The 27,058-nt window shown below is 40.8% G+C and overlaps 1 protein-coding gene across 1 annotated transcript in view; it reads right to left on the minus strand.

Moving 5' to 3' along the window:
• GAB3 (GRB2 associated binding protein 3) overlaps positions 1-2,576 on the minus strand; it is a 192,182-nt gene extending 189,606 nt beyond the window's left edge. Inside the window, exon 1 of the mRNA XM_073599402.1 lies at positions 2,329-2,576. Within this exon, the coding sequence (XP_073455503.1) occupies positions 2,329-2,400 (72 nt within the window). The 5' untranslated portion in view covers positions 2,401-2,576. The remainder of the gene's footprint in view (positions 1-2,328) is intronic.
• Positions 2,577-27,058: the final 24,482 nt, after the last annotated feature.

Here is a 27,058-nt window from a genome sequence, read left to right on the forward strand (position 1 = left end):
CCAGGCTGATCTGCTGAGAACATGGGGGGGATCTGAGTACAGGCAACATCCTCCACAATGCACTCTACTGCTGCCTGTCATCTGCCTTTAAATACTACACAAATACTATTACATGGATCATCTACACAGTGCTTCATCTGACAAGTCACATCAAAACTTCAACCACACCACATCAGATCAAATGTCATCTGTGCTGCTGCTCAATGGCCCTTTGGGACTTAGAGGCCCATTTATATTAGCTATGGTTCAGATGGGTGCTTAGACATCTCCCAATGGTATATAGATCTGGACAGAGCTCACTTCTATCCAGCTGTCCACCAGTTTTTCATAACTAGTAATTAAAAACCTGCCTAGCGCAGGGGCCCTTTAGGACTTGGAAGCCCATTTATGATAACTATCGGTCAGATGGATGGTCAGACACTTCCCAATGGTATATAGAGCTGGACAGAGCTCACTTCTATCCAACTGTCAATCACTCTTACTGGGCCAGATGAACGGGGGGGGGGGGGGTTCTACCACAGGAGCCCCTTAGGGGACACTGTGCATCCCTGATGTCACTTTTCCTACTATGACACTTACATCTGCTAATGCTGATTAGTGTATGTAAATGAAATATGATCAATCATTGAGAGTCAGGAGGCAAAAATGGTGACACACGTCACATCAGACAGGACACCTGTCCATCACACTGTCCATCCCCATAGCATACAGACTACACATGTAGTATCTTCCCCGTAGTATACAAAATATACATGTAGTATGTTCCCCATAGTATACAGAATATACATGTAGTATGTTCCCCAAAGTATACAGAATACACATGTAGTATCTTTCCCACAGTATACAGAATACACATTTAGTATGTCCCCCATAGTATACAGAATATACATGTAGTATCTTCCCCATAGTATACAGAATACAAATGTAGTATCTTTCCCACAATATCCATTATACACATGTAGTATCTTCCCCATAGTACACAGAACACACATGTAGTACCTTCCCCACAGTACATAGAATACACATGTAGTATCTTCCCCATAGTATACAGAATACACATGTAGTATTTTCCCCATAGTATACAGAATACACATGTAGTATCTTCCCCATAGAATACACATGTAGTATCTTCCCCATAGAATACACATGTAGTATCTTCCCCATAGTATACAGAATACACATGTAGTATCTTCCCCATAGAATACACATGTAGTATCTTCCCCATAGTATACAGAATACACATGTAGTATCTTCCCCATAGAATACACATGTAGTATCTTCCCCATAGAATACACATGTAGTATCTTCCCCATAGTATACAGAATACACATGTAGTATCTTCCCCATAGAATACACATGTAGTATCTTCCCGATAGTATACAGAATACACATGTAGTATCTTCCCCATAGAATACACATGTAGTATCTTCTCCATAGAATACACATGTAGTATCTTCCCCATAGAATACACATGTAGTATCTTCCCCATAGTATAAAGAATACACATGTAGTATCTTCCCCATAGAATACACATGTTGTATCTTCCCCATAGTATACAGAATACACATGCAGTATCTTCCCCATAGAATAATAGAATACACATGTAGTATCTTCCCCATAGAATACACATATAGTATCTTCCCCATAGAATACACATGTTGTATCTTCCCCATAGTATACAGAATACACATGTAGTATCTTCCCCATAGAATACACATGTAGTATCTCGCCCATAGAATACACATGTAGTATCTCCCCCATAGTATACAGAATACACATGTAGTATCTTCCCCATAGTATACAGAATACACATGTAGTATCTTCCCCATAGAATACACATGTAGTATCTCCCCCATAGTATACAGAATACACATGTAGTATCTTCCCCATAGAATACACATGTAGTATCTTCCCCATAGTATACAGAATACACATGTAGTATCTTCCCCATAGTATACAGAATACACATGTAGTATCTTCCCCATAGAATACACATGTAGTATCTTCCCCATAGAATACACATGTAATATCTCCCCTATAGTATACAGAATACCCATGTAGTATCTTCCCCATAGAATACACATGTAATATCTCCCCTATAGTATACAGAATACACATGTAGTATCTTCCCCATAGAATACACATGTAGTATCTTCCCTATAGTATACAGAATACACATGTAGTATCTTCCCCATAGAATACACATGTAGTATCTTCCCCATAGTATACAGAATACACATGTAGTATCTTCCCCATAGAATACACATGTAGTATCTTCCCCATAGTATACAGAATACACATGTAGTATCTTCCCCATCCAATACTCACGTATCGCTTGAGCTTCTTCTCCGGAGGAGACTTGATGAGCCATCCGGTGCACACCACGTCCCCAGCACTCATGGTGTCCCCCTCCTTCCAGCACAGCACCCACAATCCAGTGTAGCTGGTTCCTGGCTCCGATCACACGGAGACCTATCAGCTTCCTTCAGCTGGGTTCAAATGCTGCTCTATCACAAGAAGGAAGTGAAGAAGACATCACTGTACAGCCAGGTCCCCTCCCCAGCACGTGATCGCGGGCGAGGAGCTCCTTCCAAATATACAAACCCAACACGTGCACAATTCCAGCTTGTTTACACTCCCAGGATGAGCCGCCTGTCACCGCACTGTGTGCACCGATCTACCTACCGCTCCGGGGGGTGCCCGAGGGAGAGAGAGAGAGGAGGAACACTCACATCACACCGGGATCTTCATACACTGACATCGGCCTTGGATGGTGCTGGGATATATGTGTCATCGGGAAATGATCGTATATAATACTAGGATAAATAGAGTGTGGAGTATGGTCATATAGTATAATACTAGGATAAATAGAGTGTGGAGTATGATCATATAGTATAATGCTAGGATAAATAGAGTGTGGAGTATGATCATATAGTATAATACTAGGATAAATAGAGTGTGGAGTATGATCATATAGTATAGTACTAGGATACATAGATGGAGTATGATCATATAGTATAATACTAGGATAAATAGAATGTGGAGTATGATCATATAGTATAGTACTAGGATACATAGATGGAGTATGATCATATAGTATAATACTAGGATACATAGAGTGTGGAGTATGATCATATAGTATAGTACTAGGATACATAGATGGAGTATGATCATATAGTATAATACTAGGATAAATAGAGTGTGGAGTATGATCATATAGTATAGTACTAGGATACATAGATGGAGTATGATCATATAGTATAATACTAGGATAAATAGAGTGTGGAGTATGATCATATAGTATAGTACTAGGATACATAGAGTGTGGAGTATGATCATATAGTATAATACTAGGATAAATAGAGTGTGGAGTATGATCATATAGTATAATACTAGGATAAATAGAGTGTGGAGTATGATCATATAGTACTAGGATACATAGATGGAGTATGATCATATAGTATAATACTAGGATACATAGAGTGTGGAGTATGATCATATAGTATAATACTAGGATACATAGAGTGTGGAGTATGATCATATAGTATAATACTAGGATACATAGAGTGTGGAGTATGATCATATAGTATAATACTAGGATAAATAGAGTGTGGAGTATGATCATATAGTATATTACTAGGATACATAGATGGAGTTTGATCATATAAATACAGAATAGATGAGATATGATCATATAGTATAATACTAGGATAACTATTGAATATATGGGGTATGATCATATAGTATAATACTAGGATACATATTGAATATATGGGGTATGATCATATAGTATAATACTAGGATACATATTGAATATATGGGGTATGATCATATAGTATAATACTAGGATAAATATTGAATATATGGGGTATGATCATATAGTATAATACTAGGATAAATATTGAATATATGGGGTATGATCATATAGTATAATACTAGGATAAATATTGAATATATGGGGTATGATCATATAGTATAATACTAGGATAAATATTGAATATATGGGGTATGATCATATAGTATGTCACCAGGATAAAAATAGTGTGAATGGAGTATGATCATAAAGTATTATACTAGGATAAATATAATGTGAATGGAGTATGATCATAAAGTATTATACTAGGATAAATATAGTGTGGATGGAGTATGATCATAAAGAATACTAGGATAAATATAGAATAGATGGGGTATGATCATATAGTATAATAATAAGATAAATATAGTATTGATGGGAGTATCCTCATATAATGCTAGGATAAATGTGTGACTGTACTCTACTGTAGATGTTGGTTTCCTCCTATAATGCTAAGTTATATATGTCACTGTGCCTTAGTTTGGATAGGAGTCTTCTAACCTTATTATCTCCCAGCTACTACAGATCTGAGGGGAAAAGTAGATAAAACTTAGTTGGATGTACAGGCATCTTTTTGTTGTGGATTTAATACCCATAGCTACTGCAGAAAACAGAAATAGCAAAACTGTCACATCAGTGGTAACTGGAGAAAGTTTTCCTATAAACAATATATTAAATTGTAGCACCAATGTCATATACTGTATGTCATCAATTTTAGCATTTTCAGTATTTTACACCTGTCCTTTGCAGATACCTATAGGAGAGCATTTCTGTGATGGTATGAACCTTAAAGCAAAGTGACCATCTAATCTGTCAAATCATTTATTGGAAGTTCCTGGGGACACTATGTCCTCATCTTTTTGCAGCATAAAAAGGGTGCATCTTGCGGACAGAGGTGGGGATTCCCACCGGAGGTTACTTGAAAGGGAGGTCTGGTGGATTCACACAAGAGTCTCTCTGGGCTAGCATCAGAGCTGGGACCTTAGTTTGTACCCTATATGAGATATCTTTAGGTGTGTGTGTGTTTTGCAGATCTCCTCAGCCTGCATCCATTTTCTTTTTTCTAGCTGATTTCCTGCAGCCTGTTAACATCTATTCTCTCTCTCTCTCTTTTTTATTATATTAAAGCTTACCAATTCTTAGACGTGATGGCTGCATTCGTTTCCGTTTTTAGGCTTTCTTTCTTCTTGTTTCGTCTAAAGATCTGGCCAGTAAGTCTGTTGTTTTTCAACAGAACAAGCTCTTTGACAGTGACATGGATGAGACAAACCATTTAACACTGACGGGTGCTTACAATTATCATTTTTTTATTTATTTATGTAAAACCTTTATCCCAAAAGGAAAAAAAAACTGTTTGCTGTAACTGATTATAAAGTATTAGCTGGAGTTTATCTTTGTTAGAGTATTTAAATCAGCTAATATATTTAACACTCCCCCCCCTCCCCCAGACTGTCATTGTTGCTGCTGCTGTGCCTCCTCTTCTCATTCCTCCAGAGTTTTGTCTCACTAATACAGGAGGTGTGTTACTGCACAGATCGCTAGGTAAATACAGAGGGGAAAAAAAGAAAACGAATGCAGACACCACATCTAATGATTGGTAAGCTGCAATATATTACATTTTTGGTTTTGGGTTTACTAACACTTTAACCTTTTCAGCAATTTCAGCTACAGTAGTTCTTATATTAGAATGGATTACATGGCCAGCCTTTGTTCCTCAGGTACATCAATGATCCTTGGCCGCCCATGACCTTGATTGCTGATTGGTGTATGTATTTATGAGATTTTAGGTAATATCAGTTTTGATAGGAATAATGGACACACAGAGTCGGCTCAAGAGCAACACCGCAGCTTGCTATGGTAGGAACTCGATGGGGAATGGGGGGTTTGGAGGAGTAGGAGCCAGGAGCGCTGGGCAAGGGACCTGAGAAAAGGTAGATCGGGCTGCTCGGTGAAAAACCATTCCCCAGAGCAGGTGAGTATAAAAGGTTTGTTATTTTAAAAAAGTATGAGGTTTTTTTCAATAAACTTTGTTCCTATTTAACTAATTAACTCTTAATTTACACTAATCAGCCCTAATTAACTCCTTTGCAAATGTCTATCCTAGGCTAATATTTTCCTGCTGCTTCTTCTGGTTCTTTTTTTTTAAAACCATTTTTTTCTTCATTTTTCTTCATTTAATAAAAAAATTAATCAAAAGTACACAAAAAACAAAACAAAAAATAAACGTTATTTAATTTGTAAATAATTTCGCAGTGCATTCTATTATGATCTTAATTTTAGTGTAATTTTAAACAGAACAAATTATAGAATAAACACTATACTTTTTGTGTGCAGTAAAATTAATTTATTTTTAAACTAACACTGATCAATGTGGAAACAACTGTATTTTTTTTAAATGTAAAGTGATTGTAAAGGCTAGTTTGTTTTTTTTACTTAATAACAAATGTTATACTTACCTGCTCTGTGCAATGATTTTGCACATAGCAGTCCCGATCCTTCTCTTCTGGGGTGCCCCAGTGGCGCTCCTGGCTCCTCCTCTTCATCAGGGGCCCCCCCAGAGAGCCACTTTCCATGGGGGCACCCATGCGGGCGCTCATGGGTCCCGCTGCAGCATCCATTGACACAGACAGCAGAACTCTGCCCCTCCCCCCACTCCCTTGTCAATAAATTTGATTGACAGCAGCAGAAGCCAATGGCTCCTGCTGCTATCAATCTATCCAATGAGGATGGAGACAGCGGCTGGAGTTGCTGAGCTCATGCATATTGCTGGAATGAACGGGCTTAGGTAATAAAAAAGGGGGGGGGGCTCTGGGGGCAGTTGCAGCACAGAAGGTTTTTCACCTTAACGCATTAAGGTGAAAAACGTGGAGACTTTACAAACCCATTAAATCATAATGTATGTAAGACAGTGATATCCATCTTTATATACAGTATTTTACTTACAAGTACTGGTGAAAATGTGGAGATGGGCATGACTGCCCAGGGAGAGGCTATGTATGGATAGGGGATGAATTCTAATATACACAATCCAATTAGACAGGTCTCTTATCGATCACGGTGAGGGGCCCACCCAATAATACCAATAATTCTAAACCACACAGAAAGATTTAACATCTTCCTCCCCATAAATCTCCATATAGGTGACCAATGGTGAATAATTCCTGGAATGGGCCTCAAAGACCATATAGACAGGGGCCACCTTTATATACATAAGGATCAAAATACTCTTATCAACATAAAGGAAGAAGGGATAATGGTATGGATATAATGCCCCTACACAAAACAGGTTTTTCCCATTACTAGATGGGGAAGCCCCCCCCCCCAATGAATATGGATATGGGGATGGATGGTATAATGAGAGAATGTCTAATGGACAGCCGGAGACATAATAACATTTTGCTTCCATTGGACATAACAATTACAATACAAATGGACCTGGCCATTACTACAGACCTCCCACTAGAAATCAAGGAAGGTAACCCGAATTAGGGTTTTCCCAGACCCAATCAGGGTATAAAAAGATCTGTAGAACAAAAAGAGGAACTAGAGGGGGAGGTGGGTTCAATCAAAAAAGAAAGAGAACATAATAGGAGTGGGGATTTACTAATTTAAGCCGACAAGTTTTAACAGATCAGGAGAAGTTGATTCTTGATAAGGGCCTGAAGTTGTGCGCAAACCCAACATTAAGCGATACTTGTTGGCTAACCCCATTAAAGAGAATAGAGTGGTTTCTTTAGAATTCCAACATTCCAACTTATCTAATGCTTCCTTGTTTAACCCACCTGAAAAATTAGCCCCTTACCTTAAAGTTTTCTGGGATGTGGTCTTGAGAGACCTGGACTGGATAAATGTAAAAAAAGTGAAAATGCAAAGAGATTTTGAAATAGGTTTAAGCCCCATACACACTATCATATTTTCTGCTGATTTTTGTCTTTAGATTTACCAAAGCCATATAATATGAGGTCAAACCTTAGGAGTTTCAATTTGATGCAATCAGGCAGGCCCTTGCACTACATGGTTTTGGTGTTTAGACTCCTTATGCAAAAATAAAGATCTGGTCACTCGACCAGCCGATAAAGGGTATGGGATTGTGATCCTTGATAAATGCAACTATATGTCAGAAATGTACCACATAGTGGGTGATTGTGAAACATATACCCCTTTAAACAGAGATCCCATTGTTAAATATAAAAGGGAATTAGAAGCTATTAATAATAGGAGTTTTAGACAAGGCATCTTAAATAAAAAAAGAGAAATTGTTCTTAGTGCCGAGTGTGCAGCGCACTCCGGTAATATATTACTTACCTAAGATTAAAAAAAATCAGTCTTGCACCCCGGGTCATCCCTTTGTCAGTGGAATTGACTCTGTTATGTCCCAGGTTGGCAAGTACATCGACCATTTCCTCCAACCCCTTGTACAAATGATGCCCTCGTATGTCAAGGACTCAAGACATATTATCAATGTGTTATCTAACCTCAGTCCAAAACAGGGATTATGTCTGGTTACGGCTGATGTATCTTCTTTGTATATGGTCATACCACATCATTTAGGCTTAGAAGCTGTAAAATTTTATCTTAATCGTAGTACGGGTCTTCCCAAGTTGCAACTTGATTTTATTATGGAACTGTTGGAATTTGCGGCTATGCATAATTATGTTTGGTTTGATAACCAATTTTATTGACAGGACAGAGGAGTGGACATGGGGGCGAAATACGCCTCAAATTTGGCGAATTTGTTTATGGCCAAAATGGGAGGGGGATGTTATCTATTCCCAGCGGAGACCTCAGGTGGTCCTGTACGCTAGATATATAGATGATCCTTCTCCTATGGGATGGTAATAACCTTGAACTACAGGAATTTATGGAACAGCTCAATAATAATGATAGAGGGATCCATTTGAACTTTGAGGCTTGTTTGGATGAGATACATTTTTTTGGATTTGAAGATCTTCTTCAAGCCTACTGACAGGAATTCGTATATATCCCCTTGGGCAGTTGCCATCATGAGGCCTGGCTAAAATCAGTGCCAAAAAGCCAATTTATGCAACTGAGGAGCAACTGAGGTGGATGAGTTTAACACCCAGGCAACTGTGTTATTCAATAGGTTTGCGGAGAAGGGTTATGATCCTGAATCTCTTCATAACACAATGAGATCCGTTACGGGAGATGGACAGGATGCCTCTATTGTGAGAAAGATCTAGAAACACAGATGTTACCAAAGTATCATCTCTTCCATTTGTCACTACCTTGTACAACATAAGGCAGTGGCGGAAGTATAGGGGTCGCTGAGGTTGGCATGGCGACTGGGCCCCATGCTGCAGGGGCCTCTTGAGAGCCCCCTGTATACCTTGGTAGTAGGAGCGGCAAATGCAGATGAGACTGAGCTCCCCGATCTTCAGCTGAACTGTAATTGTCGCTGCAGGGAGCTTGTGACACTGATTAGACCTAAAGTGAAAGCAGTGTGTGCTGTGCTCTTTGTCTCCCCCTACAGTGCAGCACCCAGCAGGAAGAGATAAGTTAAAGATCTGCTGTTTTTTTAAAAGGCTATATGTATGCATGTGTGTTTATATGTGAGTGTGTGCATGTATGTGTGTGTGTGCATGTATGTATGTGCATTTACATGTGCATGTATGTATGTGTGTGTGTATGTATGTGTGTGCATCTATGTATGTGTGTGTGTGTGTGTGTGTGCATGTGTTTACATGTGTGTGCATATGTGCATTTATACATATGTGTGTATTTATATATGTGTGTGTGTGCATATGTGCATTTATGTATATGTGTGTATATTATGTGTGTGTATATATATATATATATATATATATATATATATATATATATATATATATATATACAGTATATGTGTGTTTATTATGTGTGTGTGTTTTATATGTGTATGTATGTGTGTGTACATGTGTGTTTACATATATGTATGCACAGAAAACAATATTTGGGAGGTGTGGGACTTTAAAGATGCTTAATACTACAGACATGTATGCCACAATAATTATATAAAAAATATACTTTTATTTCATGAAAAGACATTGATAAAAAGTCACATTTGTCAATTTGCACGCTATTATTCTACATGTTTTGCCTTGCGGCTTCCTCAGGAAAAGCGTGGACTCTTATATACTGAATAGATAAAGAAATAAATCAGCAAAACATTACAAATTCAGACAGATACATATCTATACATACATGGGTGCATCTGCATAGGGGCAAGGATTCCCAACCAATGGTTCCTGCCTCAATGCTTTGAGGACTCAGAGCTGATTTGTGGTCAAAAGATGAGGGAGGAATAAGGTCCGCTGGCCCTGTGCATCCTGCCGACCAAGACCGCCCAAAATTTGCCGGATCACCTGCAGAGAGGGATATAGATCAGTGTCGTAAATATGTTTAAAACAGTGTATCCTGTAAGTCAATCAGAATATGAGTATAACATGTCTGCATCAGTACATGTAAATGTATATCATCTCTTTGAATAACCACTGTACAAACAAATAATAATGCTTACTTAAAAACCTCCTTTAAATGGGTGGCTGGGAGCCTATGATTTGATGCAGACGACAGTAGTTACCTGACCCAAACTAGGCCAGTCTCAAATTGTCAGAATGTAAAGTGATTCTGGCCATGGCAAATCCCCAACACATGGTTCCTAATTGGTCACATATCCCCATTTTCTATTTTTGTGAAGACTTGCCTTCATGTGGTATGCAGTCCATGGGTTCTTTAACTCCAAGGGAAAGGGCGGCATACATTTAACTAGGAATGGTGGTCAAAGAACCTATAAATGTAAAGGGAGAAAAGTCATGGGAACGCTGAATCTTAGTGGTGCTCTGTGAATACAGTGCAACACCCAGACTATGAGTATGGTGAGATAAACTACCTGTTGACGTCATGTGCTGTATGTGGCTCCCAGGGACTCCAGCAAAATGGCTTCTGCCACGTGGGTCCATTTATACCCCTCCTCATTGCATCAGAGGGACGCAACATAATACGTCACACCGTAATGACGCAAAGCGGTTGCGAATGAGAGGAGTTGCATCACAGAGAGTATACTGCCCCTCTGCCAAAACCACGCCCCGTGGCATCAGCCAGTGAGAGATGGCTCCACCACATATGGACACGCCTGGAAGAGGAGCTTTATGTCCATGGACCGTGACACGGCAGAGGCTAGATACCCCGCCCCAATCCTACACAACCCCTCAGTGGCAGGCGCACATGTATGCCCCCGATGAACGGGGGCTCAGGGGTGACCCCATGGGTGCTGGGGCCACACTGCATGGGCGCCCAGGGCAGGCAGATCAAGCGGACTCCTGTTGCCAAGGGCGATACTCCAAAAGTCCCATGAGGGTGACAGAAAAAAAAAGGGAGGGAAACGGCGAGAGGAAAGGAATAAATAAATAATTTAAAAATAATGAGGGGGTCCTGCCGGGTACGCGAATGCATCCATAAATAAATACATGTAAGAACAATACACTACAGATCACACATATATATATATATATATATATATATATATATATATATATATATATATATATATATATATAAACATAGTTATTACAGAATATCACATTATAAATTAACATAATAGATACCCCTCTGCACAAAGGGGAATGTGAAAAAGAATTTGACCGAAGCCAAAAGAGTGGCATATGCCTAAATTGTAGCAAACAGATCCACTTGGTTTCAAGCTGTAATAGCTTTTTGTCAATGTCTCCTCATCTCTCATGTGGGGGATGTGTTCCAAAGAAAAGAAACCAATCATTTTAAAGTTGTGATTATGGTACAATCTTACATGTCTACTGATAGGGGTTTCCATTTTACATTTAGAAATCAGAGAGACATGATCCCCGATTCTGCAAAAAAAGGGGCGTTTAGTTTTACCCACATGGAAAGCTCCACAGCAGTGCTTCATTATGTAGACCGCACCAATGGATTGACAGGTAATTCTGTATCTGGGCGTCCATGTAGTGTTGTTGGGGAGGACATTCTCAACCTCTCAAAATGAAGGAACAGTAGTTGAATTTTCCACATGGGTATGTGCCTGGTTTGTGTGTTTTCCTTGTGTCATCCCCACTATAGTGGCTTGCCACCATAGTGTCTTTAAGAGACCTTTTGTAATCTTTTAAATGTAATCTCAGGGTAGGGCTTAAATAATTTATTGATTTTCTGATCTGCACTGAGAAGGTACCAGAACTTCTTATAGATGTTCGGCACCTTCCCATGTTCTCTATTATATTTGGTGATTATTCTAGTTGATGTGGATTGTGTCACCTTTCTCGGTTTATAGATCAATGAACTTCTGTCCTGAGTTTTGACTTTATTGTACGCCCTCCTGAGGCATGTCCTACTGTACCCTCCGGAAGTCTTCATCTAATGTGCAGTTGCGTTTCAGTCTGTGGTACTGACTGTATGGAATGCTTTTAATTAGTTGTTCTGGATGCAAACTGGTCGCATGCAGTAATGTATTTCCAGCAGAGGGTTTCCTGTACAATGTGGAAAACGAACCCTTGCTTCGTTCAAAAATATCTCCACGTCTAGGAACGTGATTCTTTCCTGGTTGTAACTGTACGTAAATTTTAAGTTATAACTATTGTGTTGTAGACTATCCAAAAATCGAATTAACTCATCTTTTGATGCTACCCAAACCATAAAGACATTGTCTATATAGCGGTGCCAGGATAATATGTTACTGAGTTCTGTGACTTTATGTTCCTCGGCAAAGAGATCACATTCCCACACCCCCAGGTACAGGTTGGCATACGAGGGAATGCATCCCGCCCCCATAGCCACCCCCTGCACCTGGAGGTAGTGGGATTGTTTTAACACAAAAACATTATGTGTGAGAATGAAACTGAGCATTTCTGTTATGAAATAATTGTATTTGCGAGAGTCTAAATCACGTTCCTCAAGGAATTCACATATTACTTGTACTCCTCGTGTATGTGGAATGGAGTTGTACAAAGCCTGATGTCAAAAAAAGGCATGGGAATCCAATCTGCAGTCTTGTTCTATCAAGATGATGCAAATTCTTTGCAATCAATATGACTCTGATATCAATGACATAGATAAAGAAATACAGGGGTGGCAAGATGACCATCGGAATGTGGCTTCCTTTGTGGGTTATTTTGACAGGGATAAAAAATGAAAGGAACATCTTACCAAGTATGCTGCTAACCTCATCAAAACCTAAGAGAGCAAATTTGCCAGAGATAAGAAGGCGTATGATAATGAGCAAGCATACAAATGGTCCCAACAAGGGACCTATCATCGGAGGGGTTATCAGAACACAGGTTTCCCTATAACTAATCTTGATAGAGTTGAATCTGATACTTCTTCTCTCTCTTCAACTTCTTATGTTCCCATTGGTCTACGGTTCGATGGAACTTCAAATGTATCAAAAAAAAGAAAAAATGAGGGTGACAGCGGCACACACGGACAATCAAGAACAGCTCACCCTCCGAATAAGGACAAACGGTCACGTCCACAACGATCACAAAATCGCATGGTACCGGTCACACCGAATTTGGGTAACACACTTAATAACACTTCACCCACAGTAAGTATTAATTTGGTATCACTGCAAGCGGGACCTCTTTTCAGCAGGCCCATGAACACTGCACTCAAGGGCAAGGTCCCCCCCAACGGACATCAGCACGGCACCTATATTTAACTCTAGTGTTTCCTCGGATCCAAAAAAGACACCTATAACTGCACCTACACCATCACAGTTGTCAACTCAGACCCTAAAGTAGAAGGTCCTGACCTTCATTTGACTGGGGGCCAGGAAACCTATGATATCATAAATCTAAGAAGTTCTGGTACCTTCTTACTACAAATCAGAAAATCAATAAATTCATTAAGCCCTACCCTGAGATTACATATAAAAGATCAAGGTCCCTTAAAGACACTATGGTGGCAAGCCACTATAGTGGGGACGACACGATGAAAACACACAAACCAGGCACATACCCATGTGGAAAATACAACTACTGTTCCTTCATTTTGAGAGGCGAGAATGTCCTTCCCAACAATGCTACATGGACGCCCAATACAGAATTACCTGTCAATCCATTGGTGTGGTCTACATAATGAAGCATTGTTGTGGAGCTTTCTATGTGGGTAAAACGAAACACCCCTTTTTTTGCAGAATCGGGGATCATGTCTGTCTGATTTCTAAATGTAAAATGGAAACCTGTATCAGTAGGATGGTACCATAATCACAACCTTAAAATGATTGGTTTCTTTGCTTTGGAAAACGTCCCCCCACATGAGAAAGGAGGAGACATTGACAAAAAGCTATTACAGCTTGAAACCAAGTGGATCTATTTGCTACAAGCAACTAGATATCCAGGATTGAACGAGGGTATCAATTACAAGCCCTTCTTATAGTCCTCCATGTGTCCCTGCAGTGGCCTCTCTTCCCCTGGCCCGAATAGGTCTGATTAAACTCTAACCATCTCTTTCTGTTTCCAACTTTCATATGGGAACCACGCTCTGATGTCAATTGAGACATATGCCACTCTTTTGGCTTTGGTCAAATTCTTTTTCACTTTCCCCTTTGTGCAGAGGGGTATTTATTATGTTAATTTATAATGTGGTATTCTGTAATAACTACCGTATATACTCGAGTATAAGTCAACCCGAATATAAGCCGAGGCACCTAATTTTACCACAAAAAACTTGGAAAACTTATTGACTCGAGTATAAGCCTAGGGTGAGAAATGCGCAGCTACTGTAAGTGGAAAAGAGGGTCAACAATGCCCATTTGCAGCCTCACTGTGCCCATTTGCATGCCTCACTGTGCCCATTTGCTGCCATAGGTCCCCCAAACTTCAAACTCAGTAGTTAAGGGTTCCTAGATGCCCCCTAGCTGCAGCCAAAATTTGGGGTCTCTGGACCCAAAGGGTCCCGAAATGACATTGCTGCAGATGGACACAGTTGACCGAATTTGGGGCCCTGTATCTTGGGGCCACTTAGTGCTAGGAACCCCAAATTTGGTGTACATAGCTAGTGGAACAAGCACCACAATATATCCAAAGCTGGGGTTCCTAGCACCAAGTGGCCCCTGAAATGCAGGGCCCCAAATATTGGTTCAGAAAATGTCAAGCACTTCTGCAGCAGAGAATGACATTTTCCGAACTGAATTTGGGGCCCCGTATCTCGTGACCACTTGGTGCTAGGAACCCAAAATTTGATGTGCAAACCCAGTGGAACTAGCACTACAACGTATCCAAAGCTGGGGTTCCTAGCACCAAGTGACCCTGAGATACGGGGCCCCAAATTCGGTTCAGAAAATGTCAAGCACTTTTTTGTAGCAGAGAATGACATTTTCCGAACCGAATTTGGGGCCCGTATCTTGGTGCTAGGAACACCAGCTTTGGATATTTTATCTATTTACTAGATCCACTGGGTTTGCACACCAAATTTGGGGTTCCTAGCACCAAGTGGCCCCGAGATACGGGGCCCCAAAATCAGTTCGGAAAATGACATTTTTTGCTGCAGAAAAGTGCTTGACTCGAGTATAAGCCGAGGGGGCACGTTCAGCACAAAAAAATGTGCTGAAAAACTCGACTTATACTCGAGTATATACGGTATGTTAATATATGTGTGATCTGTAGTGTATTGTTCTTACATGTATTTATTTATGGATGCATTCGCATACCGAGCAGGACCCCCTCATTATTTTTAATTTATTTATTTATTGCTTTCCTCTTCCCTTTTCCCTCCCTTTTTTTTCCTGTGTGTCACCCTCATGGAACTTTTGGAGTAGCGCCCTTGGCAACAGCAGTCCGCTTAATCTGCCTGCCCAATTGCCATTGGATCCCCGTATGGGCGCCCAAGGGCGCCCATGCAGTGTGGCCCCAGCACCCGTCGGGTCACCTCCTGAGCTCCCGCTCATCAGGGGCATTCATGTGCGCCCGCCACTGAGGGGCTGTGTATGGGCAGGGGGTTGCTGGCCTCTGCCTTGTCACAGTCCATGGACATGAAGCTGTATGATGGGATGGTGTCCCTCCGCCTGGCACGCTCTCTCCGGGCGTGTCCATACGTGGTGGAGCCATCTCCCGCGTACTGATGCCGTGGGGCGTGGTTTCAAGGGAGGGGCAGTATACTCTTTGATCACCATTCCTGTTTAAATGTTTAATGTTTAAATGTTTTAATTCCTGCCTCCCTTTCCCTTGGAGTTAAAGAACCCATCCATGGACTGCATACCACAGGAGGGCAAGTCTTCACAAAAATAGAAAATAGGGATATGTGACCTATTAGGAACCATGTGTTGGGGATTTGCCATGGCCAGAATCACTTTACATTCTGACTTTATCTTATTTTCAGAAATTTGAAACTGGACTAGTTTGGGTCAGGTAACTTATGTCGTCTGCATCAAGTCATAGGCTCCCAGCCACCCATTTAAAGGCAGTTTTTAAGCATTATTATTTGTTTGTACAGTGGTTATTCAAAGAGATTATATACATTTACATGTACTGATGCAGACATGTTGTATTCATATTCTGATTGACTTACAGGATACATTGTTTTAAACATATGTACGTCACTGACCTATATCCCTCTCTGCGGGTGATCCGGCATATTTTGGACAGTCTTGGTTGGCAGGATGCACAGGGCCAGCGGACCTTATTCCTCCCTCATCTTTTGACAATAAATCAGCTCTGAGTCCTCAAAGCATTGAGGCAGGAACCATTGGTTGGGAATCCTTACCCCCTATGCACCCATGTATGTATAGATATGTATTTATATACATGTTATGGTCTATATGTATGATTTTCTGTCTGAATTTGTAATTATGTTTTGCCGATTTATTTCTTTATCTATTCAGTAGATAAGTCCACGCTTTTTCTGAGGAAGCCGCAAGGCGAAACATGTAGAATAATAGCATGAAAATTGACAAATGGGGCTTTTTATCAATGTCTTTTCGTGAAATAAAAAAGGTTTTTTACATAATTATTGTGGCATACGTGTCTGTAGTATTAAGCACCTTTAAAGTCCCACACCTCCCAAATATTGTTTTCTGTTTATTCATAAGGGATGTTGGTGCCATTTGTTTGAACCTGGTCTTGATCACTTAACCCCTTACATGTATGCATGCACATTTCATGTATGCGCTTTTAATCCTGACCCCCTATATGTGTACAATCAGAACAGATTTTTTTTTCTTGCTAGTTCATAGTACCAGCAAAAAAAATGCTGAGAAGCGATTCATGCTCAGATCGCTTTTCAGAGGCATTTGACAGCCGGTAAAGAGGCAAAATGTTGCCACCTGACTGCCTGTTTTAACCCCTTAAAGGCATCATCACTATGCTGCAACTGCATGCAATGCACACAGTTGCGGAGTGGTTGCAGTGCAGCCCATTCACCTAGGTGTATACTTCAAGGGTGCCCTGACTGGAAAAAGATTGAGAAACACTGGCATAGAGGAACGTATCTCTCCATTTTCCTCCTGCAGCCAATGAATGCTTGTGGGAGGGAGAGTAGTAGAAGCGGGGAAATGGAGAAATCGGTTTCTTTATATGCAGCCATCCACTTGCCTTTGGGCCCTGTTGTTCTGCCACTGGGCTCGGAGGAAAGGGCCCTGTCCTGGAGTCAGGGGGGCCTTTCATGGTTTCTTGCATCAGGGCCCTGAAGGTTCTAGTTATGCCACTGACATAAGGATATAAAAAAAAAGGGATACAGAAACACTGGCATATATTGAGTAATGATAGAATGTTGAACACTGTCTTACATAGTAAACCTCAGGTGCTTTATAGGGGAGCCTCTTCTTTGAGGGATAGGATAGCTCCGAATGTTCAAGATCCACCTATAAGCAACCAGTGTTTTTTTCCAAATGTAACTGGATACCATCAGTGCAAAAGATGTCAGGTGTGTGCTATCAATAGTTGTATGAGTAGGAGAACGAATAGCTTTACCTCTATGACCAATTCTCGTTCCTTTGAGATAGAGCCACTCATTACATGCTCCACTATTGGGGTTGTTTACTTGATACAATATCCCTGTGGGCTCCAATATGTGGGCAGGACCAAGTGAGCCCTACAAAAAAAGGGCTATAAAAATCACTCTGTGTCCAAACATTATGCTGCAGTGCATAATAGGGACCCTTCTAATACTCTGTTTCTAGGGATAGATAAATATAGACCTCACTGGAGAGTTAGCTCTCTGGTGAGGGAGATTTCCAAACAAGAAATGGCCTGGGAGTATAGGTTGAAATCTTATGTCCCCTATGGTCTTAATGTCAATATTGATGTCAATGCATTTATTAACAACTCTTAATTGGTTAGAAATACAGATGAAGACTGTGATTTTGGGTTCTTTGATTATGATGTTTATGTATGTGAACTCTGAGTCTTGGGCAGCCTTTACGAGTATAGGGTGTTTTTCCTAAATTTTAATTTTGTAAACTGTGAATAGTCCATATTGAACAAGGGGGTACATCCTTGGGCCAATATGTTTTTAAGCCACTAGATGTCGCCTTTGTGTGGGTGACACTTTTGGCTTAATCATGAGGGCTTTGTTTGGTGACACCTATGTTGATTTCTATTGGATGGGTTCACTTTGCACTTTGTCCACTAAAGGACACTTTTAAATGATGTTTATACTGATTAATCTAAGAATATCACAAGCCTCTTAAATGTTTATATGGGTAAGTTGAGATTTATATTTTGGTATATTATAACGGGGATTATTTTGACATAGTTATAGTAGTGTAGATGTCTCAGGGATATATTTATATATATTTTTTTGAGTTTAAATAGTCTTCACTGATACAAGGGTGTATATGGTTTATACTTTTTGAATAATACGTTTTTAATCCACTAGAGGTCGCTTATGTGAATACTATATGGGTGACACCTTTGATAGAATCATAGCGGCTCCGTTCGGTGGCATCCATATCGGAAATTATTAGATGGGTTCATTCAGTAATTTGTCCACTAGAGGACACTTTCATGCCTTTTTTGTGGTTTCCACATCGATCAATTTATGATGATTCCCGTGGTGGCCAATATATAACTATGTATATGGGTAAAATGTGATCTATATTTTGCCATAATATAATTGGTATGGCTCTGATATAGTTATTGGAGTGTAGGGGTCCCTATTATATATTTGTATTTTTTTATATATTTTAATTTTTTAATCTTCCAATTTTTTAACCTATTAGTTTAAATACACAGATGCTCGCTTAATAGCAATTATGTGGGACGGTAACCACTTGTTTTTTCTGCAGCCCTCTGATTTTTAAGGTTATTAGGGGGTTCCTATAATAAAAAAGATTGATTCATATAGAAACACCATTTCTCTGCACCTCCGAATCAGAATGAGGCTTGATGTTTGCATTTTTAAATTAATAATATGGCAGGCCGATGCTCAGATTGAGGCTTAGCTGTTTTGTTGAGTATAAGAAGTGGTGATTCCGTGCGCCGCCCGTGCCCCTGGACGACGTCATCCTATGACAAAACGAGCAGGACGGAGCGACACGCTGACGTCACCAATACCCTCGAGTCCCGGAAGGACGGATTCTTTGGATGTGTGCAGGCTGACGCTCCAAACTTAAGGCGATTTTCTTTCTACATTTCTGTAAGTGCAATATATTGTATGCATAAATAAAAGTTTTAAGGATTTTACACCATGTGGAACTCTTTTATAGCTGTTACATACTGGGTATGGAGTTTGCTAAGGACAGGAGAGCTCTGGGAACCGTTAAAGGCCTTAGCTGAAATATATTTACAAGCGCAAACTACCTCTTTTAGTGAGAGGTCATTTGGAGCTGGTAAGCAGACATTTCTGCCTTTGGTGGTGGCATTGATGCACAGATCACTTTCTATGGTGTTGGATGGTGGAGATGTACATCAAGAGTATCATCATAACACTTTGGATGTAAGATTTATCGTCATATCACTTGTGGACATTCTTCATAACTTTTGTTTTTTGTTTTTTTAAATAATTTAGCGCAACTCTATACATTTAGCACTTACATTTATACAACATAAGTTCAACAGTTAAAATCCAAAATCAAAGTCAGTAAGTGTGCAAAAGTATATTGGATTTGGAAGAATAAATCACCTCTAACGTTGGGTGGCCTACGTGTGTGGATGTTGTATTATGTAAAACTATTAGAATAGTTTTTTACATTTTAGAATAAGGTGCCTCAAGATTGTCCCTAATTTTAGAGGGTGCCTTGAGATTGTCCATATTTTTAAAGGGTGCCTTGACTGAAAAAGGGCTGAGAAATACTGCTCTAGGGGGCGCATGCTCGGAGATGGACATGTACCGCTGAAGCACCGTAACTATTGGGATTCCACGGCCTTATAAAACGCCCACACGGCTCTGTTCCTGACAGAACCCGACTCACTTACCTTCACAGAGGTACAGGGAACAGAAAATGGTGCCCACTTGAAGAATAGTATTAAAAATACTAAAGACGTTTAGCCCAGAGCTGTAACGAAAATGGCGCCGCCCCTTTCTCCTCACACAAGCACATCACGAACAGCAGAAACAGCAGTCACAGGCAGCTTATGAGGAGACTGACTATGATTTTAATGACTCTGCACAGGATATGAAACTAGACTCCATACATCCTAACATATTAAAACAATTTGTAAAGATGCTTCAGAAAGCACTTAGACAGACATCCGACCATATCACAAACAGTTTGGCTAAAGAAATTTGTGAATTAGGTCAATGCACATCAGAGTTCCAAATATAGGTTCCAAATATAGGTGCAAATCTGCTGATGAGTTGCAAAGTGTATTGGAGGATCTACATCTCTTGGACAGATCGTTTTCTTTTTCTGATGTTCCTCGCCGACGTACTACATCTTATTCTGCAAGTGAAGCATCCAATACCAAGGGAAACGGAGGCCAGTACAGTCCCACTAAGCGTATTTGCTTCAATTCTCTTGTGAGAGATCTTGCAGACACTATGATTTGAACGCTTCTCATTTTTTTTTTTAGATCCTATTTTTTTCAAATGTTCCGACTTTCTGTGACCTAATGGTTACTGTTGGCATCTTTATCTCTAGTTCGATCTTAATCAAACTGAAACATTTATTACTGAACTGTAAGCTTCTCCTGCACCTCTTATAACTAGGAAATGTACTTTTTACATTATACTTTTTTTTTTTTTTTTATCACAACCCCCCTTTTTTTAAGCTTTTATCTCCCCCATATCATAGCTACAAGTGTAACCTAATACCTTCTCACATATAATCCAATAATCTTATACTTAGAATATTCGTTATTTTAGTTAGTTCTAAATATTGTTTAAGGATATACAAGAAAACTTTTTCAAATATAGAGATATCAACCATTAATGTTCACTTTTTCTGTTAACAAATAAGTCCACGGACTTGGAGTAACAAACTAAAAAGTTATAATAAAATATAATAGATGTCTAGCTATTTTACCCCTTATCTTCCCCCAACCCCCCTCCATCCCACTCCCCCTTACCTACCCATATTTCCTATTTACTTTCCCTTACTGAGTACATATTAAAGCCGATTTTGGGTGCTAGCACATTTTATTTTCCAGATGTTTAAAATTTTGGCTGTTGTGGTCCTGAGAGCTTGTCACAGCTCTCCCCATTACTCTATCCTCAGGTGATCCTCCTATTTGTTTTCTAGGAGGGTTTCCTTGGATAGATTTTTGGCCTCTGGGTCTGTATTTCCTACACACCCAGTATGCCATATTTTTACTTGTTACTTACATAAATGACTTACTATTAACTGTTCATATGACTCTTATTCCTGTTCTTCCTTCTACAATCTTTTCCATGTTCTTCTATAGATCTTCGCTCTTCCCCGGGGCTATGTGATTCACAAATAAAATGTATGACCATATTGAGTTCATGATCTATCTATGGCCCCCTTAAATGTACTTACTTTAAATGTACAGGGCCTCAACATACCACAAAAGCATACTAAAGTATTTCGCTCCCTAGCTTCAACAAAAGCGCATATTGTATGTTTCCAAGAGACCCATTTTACTAAAATGTCATCCCCCTAAATATTTTGGCTCTTTATATCCTCAAGTTTTCACAGCTTCTGCAGAGACAAAACGAGGAGTATTGGTGGCATTTCATTGTACAATACCTTTTTCCCTCCAGGCAGAGATTAACCGATTCCCGACCAGCCGCAGTTGTACTGCTGCAGAACGGCACGGGCAGGTGAATCGCCGTTATGTTACGTCGGGCGCGCGACCGCGATGATCGGATTCGGTCCAGAACTGATCAGTCTCCAGGCCCAGGCCAATGAAATCTGGCCTGGACCTGGTGATCGGTCTTGGCGAATGAGATTCTTCCCCTGTTGTGTAACTGTAAACACTGACAGGGGAAGTGATGTCATCTCTCCTCGTGTCGGTCTTTTCCGTTCCAGACCGAGGAGAGATAACATCTAACAGTAAGTGCACCAACACTACACTGACACCAGGTCATGTAGGCATACAATTCACCCCCTGATCACCCCTCCCCCCCAGTTAACTCCTTCACCTCCTGTCACTGTGTCACCCAGTGCAACATTCAGATTTTTTTTTGATTGCTGTACTGGTGTCATTAGTGACACTAATCAGTGTTAGGGTAATTAGTCTTAGGCTCAGATAGGTCTAGGGACCTCCCTAACCCCCCCGCAATAAAGGTTTAACCCCTTGATCACCCCCTGTCACCAGTGATCACTGTATAAGTGTCACGGGTGACGCAGGTTAGCTAGATATCTTTTTATAGCGTCAGGGCACCCGCTGTATTTTACCCAATAAAGGTTTAACCCCCTGATCACCTGGCGGGTGATCAAATTTAGGTTTTAGCGTCATATAGGGTCTGCATCGCCCCAGGCAGCGTCAGATCAGTGCCAGTAGCTTAACACCCACGCACGCACCATACGCCTCCCTTAGTAGTATAGTGTCTGAACAGATCAATATCTGATCTGATCAGAACTATATTAGCGTCCCCAGCAGTTTAGGGTTCCCAAAAACGCAGTGTTAGCGGGATCAGCCCAGATACCTGCTAGCACCTGCGTTTAGCCGCCCAGCCCAGCCCACCCAAGTGCAGTATCAATTGATCACTGTCACTTACAAAAACACATAACTGCAGTGTTCGCAGAGTCAGGCCTGATCCTTGCAAAAGCTAACAGTTTTTTTGGTAGTGTTTGAATCAGTCATTGACAGTCAGGTGCTTTTTTTCTTGTGAGTCTCACTACTGTACCAGTTAATTTAGAGACCAAAATGTCAAATCGAAGGTACAGTAGTGAAGAGGCCTACACGTTTCTGAGCATGACAGATAGTGAAGAGGAAGTCACTCATCTGTCAGATTCAGGCTCAGAATACGAACCTGTAGACAGCAGCGGCACCCTGACAGAAAGCTCTGATGGTGGAGTTGTGGTCCCTGCCATGGTCAGGCGTACCAGACCCCGTTCTTCTGCTGTCGTTGAGGTGCAAGAACCGCAGGTCCCTCGTATGGAGCAGAGAGCCAGTATTAGCGCCGCTCATCCTTCTGGTGAACTGGCAAGCACCAGTGGCCTAGTACATCTTGGTCGTACATCCAGCACTGCAGTAACACTTGGTGACGTGGCGAGTCCCATAAGTGCAGTTCATGCTGGCGAGGTGGCAAGCACGAGTAGTGTCCCGCTGCCACCAAGAAGAAGACAAAGACAGGCCCGTCGAGCCCATAGTGCCCTTCCTGCTGCATTCGCCAATCCTAATTGGGAACCCACCACTTCTGCAGCACCCGTACTTCCCTCATTCACTGGCCAACCCGGAATTCAGGTGGAAACAGTTGATTTTACGTCACTTGATTTTTATTCACTGTTTTTTACCGATAGATCTTTTGCGGACCAAAGCAATTTATCGCCGCTAATCCCCAGCTGACCCTTGCCAGATATTGGAAACCAATTACGGTTTCCGAATTTAAGTCCGAATTTAAGACCTTCCTGGGCCTATCCCTCCTCATAGGCATAACTAAAAAGAGTGAGTTGCGGTCATATTGGTCCACTGACCCAATTCACCATATGCCCGTGTTCTCTGCCTCCATGACCAGGACACAATACGAGCAGATCTTGCGGTTCATGCATTTCAACGATAATGAACTCTGTCGTCCTCGGGGTGACCCTGAATTTGATTGGCTCTACAAAATTCGGCCCCTTGTAAACCACTTCAACTAAAGTTTTGCAGCCTTGTTTACTCCCCATCAAGTTGTCTGCGTTGATGAGTCCCTGATTAAGTTTTCTGGCCACTTGTCATTCAAACAGTATCTTCCCAGCAAGCGTGCCAGATACGGGGTCAAGATATGTAAGCTCTGTGACAGGGCCACAGGCTATACATATAGTTTTATGGTTTACGAGGGAAGAGATAGTTACGTAGAGCCGTAGAACTGCCCAGACTACATAGGGAGCGCTGGTAAGATTGTGTGGGACTTGGTGTCACCCTTATTCGGAAAGGAAAAAAGGATAACCCCTCAAAAAATTGGTGGGACTTTAAAGGCAATGAGGTAGTAAAAAACGATTTTATTGGTACAAATATACAAATAGAAAAAATCTAATACAGTTCACATATGATAATAAAAAATAAAAAATATGAATATACTGATGTAGAATTCGAATGTATATTCGTGTAGTCTTCCACCTGGGCCAGGTGGAAGACTACACGAATATACATTCGAATTCTACATCAGTATATTCATATTTTTTATTTTTTATTATCATATGTGAACTGTATTAGATTTTTTATATTTGTATATTTGTACCAATAAAATCGTTTTTTACTACCTCGTTGCCTTTAAAGTCCCACCAATTTTTTGAGGGGTTATCCTTTTTTCCTTATATTAGGGATGGTGGCAACCTATATGACCTACTTGGATGGTATCCTTTTTCTTATCTTATTCGGAAAGGGGTACCACTTGTATGTGGACAATTAGTACACAAGCGTGCCACTTTTTAGTCACTTGTTTGATCACCAAATTGGCACATGTGGCACCATGCGATCTAATCACCGAGGCTTACCCCAGCGGCTTGTAGATTCCCGTCTTAGGCTGGGGGAGAGAGCCTGCTTGAGATGTAATAATTTGCTCGTTGTGAAGTGGAGGGATAATAAGAATGTTTTCGTTCTGTCCTCCCTTCATGCAGACACGACAGTCCATTTCTGCGGCGACTGGTATTGTGAAGAAACCCCTCTGTGTCCGCGAATATAACCTTAACATGGGAGGGGTGGACCTCAACGACCAGTTGTTGGCGCCGTACCTAATTGCCCATAAGGCCAGACGCTGGTACAAAAAAGTGTCTGTATATTTATTCCAATTGGCTCTGCTGAATGCTTTTGTGCTATACAAAGCTTCAGGACGAACTGGATCCTTCCTTAAATTCCAGGAAGAGATCATCACAGCTCTTCTGTTTCCAGACGGTGCTGTGGCCCAACTTCCCAATCCAAATGCAGTGAGCCGGCTGCATGAGAGGCATTTTCCGCATGTTCTCTCTGGTACTCCTAAGCAAGGAAACCCCCAAAGAAGATGTCGTGTCTGTAGAAAGCGTGGATATAGGTGTGACACCCGCTTTTATTGTCCCTCCTGTTCTGACCAACCTGGTCTTTGCATTGGTGACTGTTTCAAACGCTACCACACATTAGTTGAGTATTAGCGTGGGGTACAGCACCACACAGTCCTAGGCACACGTACACAGGGTCTCGAAAGATGTGATGCCATCACATTTTGAGAGACCCTAATCTACGTTCAGTTTACAGTTTTTTTACAGTTTTTATAAAAGTGGAAAAAAAAAAAAAACACACACACACAAAAACACAAAAAAAATATAAAATAAAAAATCCAAAAATAGTTGTGGTTGTATTTTTCTTCTCTCTTTCTATTGCTCTCTCTCTTATGTTCGCTCTCTACTGTCCGCTCTACTGTTCGCTCACTATTGTTCTATATCTATCGTTCTCTCTCTGTTTTATTTGTACTATGTTTTATTGTATTTGCTTTGCAGGGATGGTATGTTATACTGTAATGTTTGTTTTATTGTTAACCATCATTTACTTAGCAGGTACACCATTCAGCTGCAGCACGGGTTTATTTATCTTGACAGCGTTTGCTCCCACCATACATAAAGCCACGACTCCAGCGCTGTCGGAGGTGATTTCACCACCACAGTTAAAAAAAAGAGCATATATGCCAAAGCATGGGGGCAGGGGTGGAGGAGCGATTTGCTGCTAACATTAGAGGCGGATTGCCCCCATGCTTCGGCATATATTTTTTTAGGCACAGATTGCAATGTTTTATTTTTACTGTGTTTTATTGTATTTGCTTTGCAGGTATGGTAAGTCTTACTGTTATAGTGTAATGGTACTTTGTTTTATTGTTAACCATCATTTGCTTAGCAGGTACGCCATTCAGCTGCAGCACAGGTTTATTTATCTTGACAGCAACAGTGTTTGCTCCCATGATACGTAAAGCCGTGACTTCAGCGCTATCGGAGGTGATTTCACCATCACAGTTAAGAAAAAAAAATGGTGCATTTATGCCCATCATTAGAAGTGGGTGGATGAAGGGCGGTATTCTAATGGTGGGCATACCCACCGATCAAACTCTTTTTTTCATGCAGCCCACAGACTGCATGAAAAAAACAACATTACAATGTATGCCCAACAAGGACCAGCAACGTATTGGTATGTTGCTGGACTTTGAGTGGTTATACCAGAATGATGCCTGCAGGTTTAGGTATCATCTTGGTATACTTCTTTTCAGTCAGCGGTCGGATTTCATGTAAAAGCAATCCTAGTGGCTAATTAGCCTCTAGACTGCTTTTATAAGCAGTGGGAGGGAACGTCCCCCCCTCCCACCGTCTTCCATGGTTTTCTCGGGCTCTCCTGTCCCAACAGGGAACCCGAGAATGCAGCCGGTGGTTCCGCTAGCTGACCATAGAGCTGATCAGAGACCAGAACGGCTCCAATCATCTCTCTTATGGCCTAAAAAAAATGGAAACTACGAGCATTTCATGACTTAAGTTTCGCCGGATATACTGTAAACAGCACCATTGGGAAATTGGCAACGCATTTTATCACACCGATCTTGTGTGTGGTCAGATTCTTTGAAGGTAGAGGAGAGATCTAGGGTCTAATAGACCCCATTTTTTTTTAAAAAGTGTACCTGTCACTACCTATTGCTATCATAGGGGATATTTACATTCCCTGAGATAACAATAAAAATGATAAA

The sequence above is a fragment of the Aquarana catesbeiana genome, linkage group LG09 (genome assembly GCF_042186555.1).
Source record: "Aquarana catesbeiana isolate 2022-GZ linkage group LG09, ASM4218655v1, whole genome shotgun sequence".
NCBI classification, from domain to species: Eukaryota; Metazoa; Chordata; class Amphibia; order Anura; family Ranidae; genus Aquarana; species Aquarana catesbeiana.